This window comes from Sparus aurata, chromosome 12, assembly GCF_900880675.1.
Source record: "Sparus aurata chromosome 12, fSpaAur1.1, whole genome shotgun sequence".
In the NCBI taxonomy this organism is placed as follows: domain Eukaryota; kingdom Metazoa; phylum Chordata; class Actinopteri; order Spariformes; family Sparidae; genus Sparus; species Sparus aurata.
Window position 1 is genome coordinate 18,770,119 of NC_044198.1, and position 12,281 is coordinate 18,782,399.

General features: G+C 40.9%; 1 protein-coding gene across 1 annotated transcript; it reads left to right on the plus strand.

Annotated features, from left to right (window-relative positions):
* Positions 1-3,691: 3,691 nt before the first annotated feature.
* Positions 3,692-7,507, plus strand: edf1 (endothelial differentiation-related factor 1). Its single transcript, XM_030436636.1, has 5 exons — positions 3,692-3,996; positions 5,070-5,121; positions 5,355-5,515; positions 6,689-6,782; positions 6,880-7,507. Exons 1-5 carry the CDS (start codon positions 3,919-3,921, stop codon positions 6,939-6,941), a joined length of 447 nt encoding a protein of 148 aa, XP_030292496.1. The 5' UTR covers positions 3,692-3,918; the 3' UTR covers positions 6,942-7,507.
* The last annotated feature ends 4,774 nt before the right edge of the window (positions 7,508-12,281 follow it).

A 12,281-nucleotide genomic window follows, 5' to 3' on the forward strand; every position in this document is an offset into this window, starting at 1 on the left:
TTTCCATGAACTTCTCCTTTAAATGAAAAGCAGTTTATTCAAGGCATCAAATAAACCAAGACGGGTCAGGTCTGTGCAGTTTAAACGGGCCTTTTCAATCGGCATGTACGTCCCATGTTTGCCCAGCAAGCTGCGGTGGATCCCAGCCCCGGAGCCAGGACCACCCAAGGAGGACAAATCTTGGAAAGGAAAATTGGATGGATTTTTGTCATGTTTTCGTCTTATAATGCTGGAACTTTAACACATCCAAGCCAGATTAAACGTTATTTTAAGTGGTCGTGATAAAGAAAATATCAGGGCAGTATAGATTGCTTTTTAACCCACTGAAATATTAAGTGACATGACATTAAACCTGATTTATTGCTACCTTCAAACATTTAAATTAGGATTATTTTTCTTCTTAATAACCAAAAATTACCGTAATACCACATCTTAATAGTAACGCACCTGTAAAAAAAAAAAAAAGCAGGCTCCACGACGTCACAAGTGTCAGATTCCAGGGATGTTTGCGGGACAAAAGAGGCTTGTCTGGACGAAGAAACGTCTTCCTTTGTGGCCGCGGACGGAGGAAGTCACTGCGGGATTTACTGGCGTTTTACCTCCCGAGCACTTGGAGTGTTTCTGCGTCAGATAAACAAGGTAACTTTCGCTTCTGTTGTGTACTTTTTGTCGCCCGGGCAGTTGCAGTCTGAGTAAAGTCGGTGGAGCATGCGCGAGTAAAATCTACCGTTAGCCTTTAGCCTCGTTCTCAAAGTAACTGATGAGTTTGTAATGAGATGATAATTTAGTGATGTGCTGCTAGCTAAAAAAAACAACATCTGGGGCCTGTTTTAGTAGCTATAATCCCTGCATAGACATGATTCAAATAGCAAAACAATTATTCCCGAAGTTTAGCTAGCGTTAGCCTGAAAAGCGAATATAATGCTTTAGTTTGATGAAAGGGGGAAAAGTAGAAATCCGTACATTATCTTTCAGAGAGGAAAAAAGTCAGCCATCTTACCTGGACAGGGCTAACTCTTCTAAAGAAAATCTGCTGGCAAACAATGTAAGACTGCCACAGGTCATTAAATAATTTCCCAGTCTGGGATCATTAAAGTAATTCTATCTATCTATTACAGTGTTTTAGTCTGAAGTAAACAAGAAAAAAAAGTGGTAGACCGTGTTGGACATCGTTTAGTCATGCAGGTCGTAAAGTAAAAAGTAAACACACGTAGCTAGCATTGTTTCTGCTCCAGCTTCTTTGTGGTGTGAATGCACTGTTTCTGTTTCTGTTGCGTGCTGTTGGTCGAGCAAAACATGGAGACATCACCACTGATTATTGGAAACCGATGGATTTTTCCCCTTATGTACTGACATTTTACTTTCTACATTACACAATGAATCCATTCAAAACAACAACAACATTTTTTTTTCTTTTTACTCCCTGGTATCTGATCAGTTCTCAGTATCTACCCATACACAAAGTTAAGGTATCGCGAAGAAAGAAAATCATCTTGTTGCATCTCTAAACACCTTGAGGACCAAAAGCTAATAGGGCAGATTCCCAGTTGTATGCATCTAGTGTGGGTAAAAACTGGTTTTATATGTAGCCATCTGAGGCTGATCAAGACCAAGTGATGCAGGAAAGCTGGCATTACTTGTTGTTTGCCCAATGTATTGCTTATTTTATAGTCAGATTTATACTCAAAGAAATTAAATGTGTGCAGTGTTTCTGTTCCCATCCATATTGATTTGCTGGCAAAACCATCATTTGCTGTTTTTTTCTCATGACCGCTGAAGTGTTACATACGTTCAAACCTTTTTCTTCATGGTGGCAGGTGTAAAATGTGTCTGAATCTTTTCCCTGTTAAGTGTCATCACTGTCTCACCGGTCATTACTTGTAGTCACAAAGCACCACATTCACAAGTCATGAAGGATTGCAGCAGATTATTTCCACTGCAGCACAGACATTTGTTCCAGTATGTGGCGTAAAAAGCTGCGTCTCCCTCTGCTGGTTGTACTCAAACAAGTCTCAATGAAGAAATGCTTGAAATTCTTTACATATTTTCACTATATGTTGTGCTGAAAGGAATCACCTTTCGTTTTTTGGGGTGGAAGCAGATGCAGTCACATGGGCCTCATTTGTCACCATTGTATTTAAAGAACAGTTGTGTTTCTGTGTCCCAGCATGGCTACCAGGGCCGGTATCAGACCCGATGAAGGCCTGATGATGATGCAGGAGCTTGATGACCGGCTTAAAGAGCAAAATGATAAACTGGAGCATGTTCGCCTTGCTGCCGTTGAACTGAAGGACAACTTGTCCGGGGTAAATTACACAGGCAATAAATCCCTATCTATAAGAACAACTGTTTGATCAAATCTCTTTTTTTCACGGAGCTTTCTTCTGTTTTGACACTGTTCTCATCTAATACAGAGCAACGGTGATCTAAGCCAGTCTATTGCTGACCATCTGGAGTGGTTGAATCACTTGTCAGAGCGAGTGGAGACTCTTCACATGAACACAACTGTTTTCGTCCAGGTAAGAAAGGGATGCAGTTTCCGATGGGATCGTGGCTTTATTTCTACTTGTGACAGTTAATGGGAGCACATCTGGCAGTGCACAGCGCTTCTGTCTCTTCACTCACTTCCGCTTCATCTGTTTCCAGATGAACCCCAAGCCTCGCGCATGGGCGGGGAGACAGGGTTCCAAACACGGCTACCGCTTGGGACGCCTCCACCAGACTGACGATGCCCAGTCGGAGTTTGGCTGGTCCCCCATCCGCACACGGCGAAACAGTGACGCCGCCTCCGAAATGTCCTGTAACTGGTGACCTGCTGGACCATTGGCCAATAGATCAGCTGAGATTGCAAGTTAATGCAGATTGATGATTGAAAACCAAACTCTTTGCACATTTATGTTTTTATTGGTACACTTAAACTCATTAAGATACCAAACTTTCCATGTAGTCTGGTATTTTACATTTTTCTATGTCCTGTTTTGTTACGTTAGATTTTTGGTAAGGAAAAAAAGTCATGGTTATCCATTCCTTTCAGTGTCACCATTTTATGTCCATGCTTACCTTTTAGTTATGCTGAAATAAAAATCATTGCACACGTTTACACTATTGGTGCATTCAGTGATACATAATTCAGAGTAATGTCTTGACTCATTTCTTATAAATTACTACGTTTGTTTTAATTACTATCTATTTACAGCTACTACAAAAAAAAAAAAAGGTTGATCCTGTGAAAGAAAGATGACAATGGTGAAAAACTAAACATGTAAAAGGTTTTCATGTACTAGTCTATAGAGCAGTTCTTACCTCAGGCTGTGTGACCCCTTAAATTCATCCTCAGCACTCTTCCATATAAATATAGTTTCAGTTTTGTTTCTTATTTAACCCAATGACAGGCATCAAGATCAATTGCAATCAGTCAGTCTTCACACTGATGGTTATGTTGGCTCACATAGGTCATATAGAGGCATCAGTATTAAACTGAGGCTGTTTCAAAACCAGTTAAAGATTTATTGTAAGCCCAGGCTTTGCGAGTGTGTACTTTGTTCTCAAAAGCAGCCAATATTTCTGCAATAACTGGATAAGTTACAGTGTGTTTTTCTTCTGTCTGATGTAATGTTTGTTTTTACAGAGCAACCACATGGGTTGTGAAAGCTGTCCATGTGGATGTAGGTCAAGTCTTTCCTCTCCAGCAGCAGCAGGGGTCGCTGCTGAGGCTCCTCCCCTCTGTCACTGATCACCACTGTGTTTTCAATAAAGCTTTGGCAGAACGCGTGGATGATACTTCTGGAAGGAGCGTCTGAAACGACAAAGTAGCACTAACTTACCCTCTTTAAAGGGATCATTTTGGACACACGGAGTTGAAGTCTATTTTTCTATCTATTATTAAACATTACGGGTATCGAGTGAACCCCTGGAAACATGGCAGAAAGTGACTGGGACACCGTGACTGTGTTGAGGAAGAAGGGGCCGACGGCTGCCCAGGCCAAATCCAAGCAGGTTAGCATGAACACTTTACCTCATATTCCTCCTATTCTGTGTGTGTTTTTTTAAATTTGTTTTAGAATATACTCTTAACTACGTAACTTACAACCAGGCGAAATCGGGTTTCAGGTTATGGTCAGTACGACTTGTACATAATGTTTGGGTTAAAGAGATAATTTCTGTACGAGGTGGAGCAAACGGCGACCATGTGTCGTGGATCGGTTTAATAACAACAGTGGACAGGAAGGTTTTTGTCTCCAGCAAACCGTTTTTAAGTGTCGGGATTTAACTTACTGACTACTTGGTTAGTTAACTAGTAAGTTTATTCGACTCTAGAGGACGTAGTTCAGATTATTATCCCTCGTAGGATTGTTATCTCCCTGTCACAACAACAAACTCCGGGAAGCACCGTTATAGTTAGCGTTAGCTTATCGCGAGTTGTTTTAGCTGGATAGCCGTTAGCCATGTTACGTTCAGATGTTAAAATTAAAACCATGTTATCCAAACGGCATTCTCTTATTAACTCGTTGTGTCTTTGGTAAACCAACCCTCACCCAGAAATTAACACTCAAGTCCGGGGTAGCTAATGTAACATCTGGCCGTAACCAAAATAGAAAGTAACTGGCTAGCTAGCATTAGCAAGCTATGCTACCCTAATAAGGAAAACTTGGCGATGGCTAGATACTCATAACTAACGTTAATCCTACTGTATAAGTAGGCTACAGTTTTATGTTTTTATGTGGAGTTGGGCGGGTACAGGGACCATCCAGATGTCTGGTAATATGTTGTTCTTAATAGTAAATTAATTCTACAGACAAATATAGCGCACATATGTTTTTAAAATTACTTTAAAATTTGGTTTTCAATATCTGTTTTGGGAAAGCAATGTTGAGCTCAGACAGGGTTGGTCATCATCTTATCTGTTGTGTGACTTCTTCGTCATACTTAGTTACTTATTAACAGCACCTGCTGTTTTGAGCTAAAAGCAATAAGATTTTTTACGAGCCTGGTCATAATGTTATCTACTGTCAATAAATTTGGATTATGTTTTGTAATTTAAGATGTGAACGTGTCCGTCTGTTTTCTAGGCTATCACCTCTGCCCAGAGACGTGGGGAGGACATTGAGACAACCAAGAAATGTAAATTCATGTGTTCTTTACACATTTGGTATATACAAAAGTTAAATTGCAGAGGGACCTTATTTTAAATGCATTTCCGACATTATTCTCCCCATCCAGTGTTTTGATTTTGCAGGCGAAGCATGGCAAGCACTTAGATTAGATTGAATGGCTTGTATAGTGATTATGCTGTTTCTGCATGTCTATCACTCTGCACGATGCGGCATAACGCTGATCCAATGCTTGTTTGACAGGGTCAGCAGGGCAAAACAAACAGCATCTTGTGACAAAGAACACAGCCAAACTGGACCGGGAGACCGAAGAGCTGCACCATGACAGGGTTCCCCTTGAGGTGGGCAAGGTCATTCAGCAAGGCAGGCAGGAGAAAGGCCTGACTCAGAAAGACCTGGCCACTGTGAGTATGAAGAAACTGCATAGCATGTAATAGATGATGGGAATGATCCATATTGTTTTCCGGATATGTAGCACATTGTTTACCTTTTTTATGTCACATGTGTCTGGGACTTGAAAAGAACTTGAATTTCACTCTGAAAGAACTGTACAGACCAGTATCAATCATTTACCAGTTACAATTCTGTGTACACATAATCACGAAAAGGTATTAAATACAAGTGAGACGATGACAATATTGTAAATAAACAATATTGTGTTCTTGAACAGTAAGCTCCTTTACACTATAGAGACACTTGTATTTTTTTTACAGTGGTAGCAAAGCCATTTCCTGTGCAAACCCAACTGCTTTTGTCATTGAGTTAAAGACATTTTTTTACACAATCATTTCCTCTTAATTATCTGAAAAAAAAATCGGGCTCATGTGCATGCAGTCTGTTGAAACATGTGTCTATTTAAGCCCCAGGGACGCCCTATGACGGATTTGTTTCAACATGCTTCCTCTATAGCCACACATACTCCGTTGCACTTGATTGTTGTTGACTGACAGTCTGGGTTGGGGTGAGGAATTGTGAATAATGGTCATACGGAGCAGTACACTAAACAAAAATATAATAAAATTATTTCGATTCATGTACCAAAACAAGATCAGAATCAGAATTCCTTTAATGTCCCGCAGCCGGGGAAATTTGTTTGTTGCAACAGCAGAATATTACAAGACACAGAAATAGAAAAATAGACAAAAAAATTAAAAAGGAAAGAAAAATAGAATTGAAAAATGACATATTTACATGGATAGTGCAAAAATTAGCAACACATTTTTATATACAGATTTTAAATATAGATAATAAATATGGGTGATGAAATGAGTTTGTCCAGACTTATTGCACAGTGCAGAGTACAGGGTGAGGTCTACATTAGCAGTGCTGGTTGGTATCAAAGGTGTTTCAAGAACAAAATAAATGACCTTTCTTTTGATAAAACAAACAATTTAGACTTTCTTTCTATTCATGTCGTGCATGTAAGCGGTTGAAAACAATTGCTCCTTGGCATTTAAAAAAAAAAAAAAAAAGCCTCAGCTACAGGAAGTGTTTGTGTATGTTCGAGTAGTATTACTGGCCTTGGTCCTTGTGGTTAGATACATTTGTAAATTATTCATGTCAAATCCTTTCCTCAGAAAATAAATGAGAAGCCTCAAGTCATTGCGGACTACGAGTGCGGGAAAGCAATTCCCAACAACCAGGTCTTGGGCAAGATCGAGAGAGTGATTGGTAAGAAGAATACCGTTTTCTTAAATTCAACAATCATGTTTGTCATGTCTCAGTTGCCGGTTGTGTAACTCCTGTGTTCCTCCTCTGTTGTGAACAGGGACGAAACTGCGTGGGAGGGATATTGGGCTACCCCTGGAGGCAAAACCCAAGAAGAAATGAACACAAAGCCTCGAAATCAGCCCCCCCAGGTCCCGTCTTTTCCTGTTAAGTGAACCTAAACCACTCCCCTGCCCCGCCTCCCAGAACCCTCAGATTTCTCCTCCTCTCATTCCCCTCCCCTCCCCTCCCTCTACCTGGGCTGATCTCACCTGTGTCCTGCCTGAGGACACAGTGCTCCACTTTCATCACAAGCTGCATACTGACAAGTCATCAGAAAACACTCTTTTGACCACATAATCAAATGAATGATCGAATGCGTTTTTTTTCCAACGTCACAAACTCGAGGTTCTGTGTATTTTCTTTCAACTCACGTCTGCTTAGGCTTTGGCATGATTGGATTCAACTTTTTGATAGTGATGTAAAATCATAAAAGGTGAATTAGTTTTCATGACCAAACACACTAGTTTGACTAACGTTAATTCTCAGCATGATGTTGATCCGAAAGTGCTTGATGGCATCTTTTTTTTCACACACTCAAGACAGTGGGTGAATGTCATTACAGTGTTAAAATGTTTTAATGCTGTGCTTTGTTTTGATCTTGAAATAAAGTTTGGCAGTTCATGACATTTCTGGTTGTGTATTAATATTAACAAAAGACATTTACTCAAGCAGAATTTTGAGGTGCTTAAACGCAAGTGTTTTTATTTTCTGGTACTTTATACTTCTACTCTACATTTTAAAAGCAAATATTGAACTTTTTACACCACGACATTGAATAACTTAAGTCACTAGTTAAATTTTCAGACTGGATGCTGCATGAAAGCTGACGTGGTGCTTTTTTAGTTTAATATTTTTATCACCAGCTGGATTTTTAAAACTAATCCTGTTTTTGATAATTGGAAAATTGCTGAATATTGGATCTGATTGGCCAGGTAGTTTATTGATCGACCAACAAAATACAGTAGATACACGTTAATATATATGTAACTTATTAACTAAGTACGTTTATCTCCTAACGCATGTAATATCAGATACTTAAAGACTTTTATGACTTTTTCATGTGACCCGTTGGCTACTTATAACACTACTGAGGAGTAATTCTGGTAGCTATGTTTTAAAATTGAACTCAAGTTTTGCTAGTTTTATGTATTTACTGAGCCAAGAATTGTACATTTACAATCAAAACTTCATTTGAGCTGCTGTAGTTGTTGGGAAACAAAATGCTGCATCAACCAAAAATCTGAACGTAGTCGTAATGTTGAGCCACTAGGTGTCAGAATTGTACAAGGAACATATTGGGATTGTTGAACTGATCCATTATATTGCATAAAAAGTTTGTTGCCATTATATTTTTTAATGCAGATTGCAACTCCTTTATGCCAAAAAGCTTTAAATTATTTTACAATTATGGCATCTTTATAAGCGCTTCCAAGAAGTATGTTGTGACCTGTACATCATATTTGTTTTCCGCTTCAGGTAAATCATAGGTGAATAATTTGAACGTGGACAAAGTGTCAATAATAATTAAGAGTTGAAGCATTTTTTAGGAGACATGCTGAAATGTTTTGGCAAGATTCTTTTAAAGGGGTACTCCACAAATCTGTCACATTAAGATGTGTTTTACAGGTCTTGCTACATATGTGGAGAAAGTAGTATAAAGCTTTTAGTGGCTCTGGACGAGAGCTGCATGTAATCTGATAAACTGCCTCCGGTGATGTCACACTAATGGTCTGCTTTAATGTGTAAAATTGGTGGCGTTACCCTTTAGGAGTCTCAAAATTGACCTGCACCTGGGTTTTCAAAAGGAGGTTTTTGGCCCCGAGGGGGTCCTCAGAGTCACTGTGAGAGGCCACTGAGTTATAGTGTGATTATAGTGCATTTTATTTATTTATTCAGTTTAAATGTGTATTAAAATACAAATGAATGTGTTTTTTTAATCTATTTGCATTTTGAGCAAAGATAAATTGATGGAAAAGTACATTTGATTTACACAACGTTGATTTCTTGTGCAATCATGTAAGAAAGCTAACCTCAGTGTACACATACGCAAAGGAGAACTCGTCCGCTTACTATGTTCTATTGAGACACACTGGACAGTTATCTGTGTTACAAGTGTTCGGACATTCTTCTTAGCCGCGAGGATCGTTTTGTAATTTATTGAGCAAGAGACTGACGTCTTGTCTAAACCACGGTTGTAATAAGGGAAATGAGTTTATACGTTGCACTGTAGGCTCGCCTGCCCTACATGTTACTGTTGGTTCAATTTAATATTTAACATAATTTATTTTGCAATGTATATAATAGGGTGTCCCTGCTCTTGGCTTGAACAATGTTTGGCCTTTATGCACTTTTAAGTAGCTGTGATTTATTCCTCTGCAGTGATCCCCTTCATACTATGGGTTATTGATCCGAGTATTATTTTTTGCCAGTGGTAAGGCTGCCTTCTGTTTTATTAAAGATTCATGGACCTCATTGTTGCAGAGCAATAAAAGCAGCATGGTGAGGGGAAGTGCAAGTGGGACAGAACACATTCAAGGGCAAAAAAAACCTACAGGAGAGCTGTATTGACGAGCGCTTGAAGCCTCAAGGATGGTGAAGGAATAGGAGAGGAGCTGTAGATGTCTGGATTACCTGTGAGGCGGTTTTGCCGAGACTAAGGACTGAGGACTAATCATTCCTACAGCCTCCACTTTTGTGTCGGGGTCCAGTAGATATGCAGGATGCTGTGCTATACAGTACACTTTGGTAACAACATCATCAGCAACATATTGGTGCTGGGGTTTTGCACGAGGGACTTGAAAGTCCTCCACCTTCAGGTGAGCGGATGAGCACACAGTGAAGTCCTCTGTCCTGTATAACCTCCATCGGGCCCTACAGCTCCGTCTCTTGTTTGCTGAGATAAGACCTTGTGGTTTATCCATGAATCAATGTGGTCAACATTAGAAGGAGCGACCGAGAGCACGGCATTAGCAGAGCACGTGCAGTGAGCTGCAGCTGTGACTGTGCATCGTCTGCTTGTTCGGGGGGTACGTGGTCCCGGGTGATGCTGGGTCACATGACGAGTCACTTTAATTGTTCTAATTAACCAGAGCAGTGCTGCCATGTGTTGTGTAATACACCGTTTTCATAGCAGACATTTTGACACAGGTGTTACTAATAACATTAACTATGGCTCTGTTCTATTCTAATGTCCCGTGACAGTGTGATAGTGAGCGATTATGCATAATACCATGCCCCTGAAACGGGAAGCTGCTAAATGGATTCTTATTATTATGTTTTATTATGTTGCTTGTTTACAGCTGTGCTTTTCCTGCTGTGACACAGCAAGATGTCTTGATGAGACAGTCCATGGCTTCAGGGTTTGATCTGTGTTTTGGGGATTGACCCATATCCTAAACACAGAATCTGCCAAAGAGTAAAGCGTGCCATTTTTAGTTCAGCAATGTTAAGTGGACGAGTAGTTGCAAACAGAGGTGAGCAAGGAACCAACAGGCCATGAAGTCGAAACATGCAACAATGCAACAATGCGACAGCAAGGTCACAGACAGGGGACATCCTAGTTGCCCCACATCTCCGCTCACCCTCAGTGGGAAATCCTCCCCAGAGTGCTGAGCGAGCACTCGCTAATAGGCAGCTATGTTGAACCGACGGAGCAGGAGCACTCTGGGCTACTGTGAGATCAGCTGCTGGTTCTGCCACGACGCTGTGAATGGAAATTTGGCCTGGGAACTTCTCTCGAAAGCTTTCCTCGGGGCCAGCCGAGCCAGCCAACACTGAGCATAAAATATTCACACCTTTAATGGGATGAATACACGAGTGTGGGTGAAATATGTCGTGTGCCAGTTTGTGCACCATCCACAGCCACTTTCTGTGCATAACTTGCAGTGTTGTCATGATTGTGGCTTTTTAAGGTAACGTTGACGTGTACAAATAAATATATGTTGTGATTTTGTATTTAGTGCTCCGGATTTATTTACATAAAGGCGCAATATGTAAGAAATTTAGTTGAAAACATATAAAAATGTAATACAGTTATTGGCAGAGTGTGAGTAACAGCTCTGACATTATGATGTCTTTGTATTGTGTTGCAAAGATATCTACTGAAGTTAGCATGCTAACCAGCTAGCCCTGACCCATGCCAGTATAAAGCTCCTTTGCTCGCGGTGTAAACACCAATGCTCCACCTTTTCTCCGGACTCCCAGTTTGCAAGGTTTGCTGAATGGCTAACTGAGCTAACTAGCTCATGGCAGCTACAATTAGTAGCAGTTAGTAATAACTTTAGCGATATGCTGCCCCCTGTATGTTTTGAGTAAGAATCTGAGGAGTGATCAGTTCTCCTCACCGTTAAAGTAGACACTTTTCCCCCACCTAGCATTTCCGAGGGGTATTGTTGACTGTTGGCGCCGCTGTCAAAAGACAGCTAGATCTCTTCCAATTTTTCCTCAGAGTTGCAACTACCAACAAACAAAACGTGAGTTAAATCATTCATTTAGCTCCAATGGAGACATGAAAGCAGATGGAAATGGTGCCAGGCTGCCAGCCCGGCTAGGTCACCAGTTAGCCTTGATTTTCCCAGGAGATTTCTTGCCCGGTATCTTACAGAATTGCCATCTGAAAGCAAGGTTTCTTGTGAAACAATCTAAATGCAGATGGTGTTATTCTAAAGCCACTGCATTGTTAAATCAACATGTACGCATAATGATATGTTATATATATGCCATATTCATAGTTTATTCGTGGGAGGCTTGAGTTTGCGGTCTCTGTTTTTGTCTTCTGAGCTCTGAAGACGGTTTGCTGGGATGTATATTTGCTCTGACAAAGTATGCAACCTGCTGACCGGTGTTCACTGGACAAACAAAGAAAGGAGCCATGTTGTTACCAGGGGGTTATTTGGATTCTTGCTCAACAGGCTGCTTCATCCGGAGTGTGTGTGTGTGTGTGTGTGTGTGTGTGTGTGTGTGTGTGTGTGTGTGCGCTGCGTGCGTGTGCGAGAAAGGGAGACAGAGACTGACTGCGTTCCTGGAAATGCCATTCCATTGGTCAAAACACCATAGCAACATAGTTCCACCTATGACAAGGGAGCAGCCAGCGGTTTTGACGGAACGATGTGAAGCAGAAAGCTACATGGGGGGAGACAGGGGGAGGAGGGGGGAGGAGGGGGGCAGCGCTCAGGGAGGGATTGAGGTGGAGGAAAAGTCTGGGGTCGGTTTTGGCCTGAGGCTCCAAACTCAAATTGAGATTCCACAACACGTACAACCTGTTGTTGATCCGTGCAGTGCATCCTCTGTCTCAGCAGACGCTCCTTCAGCTGCCTCTGTTAGTTTTGGGCCTGTTTATACTTCTTTCAACTTGAGAAACTGCTTCTATTGTGTTGGAAAAGTAACAGCACTTAGAAAAGG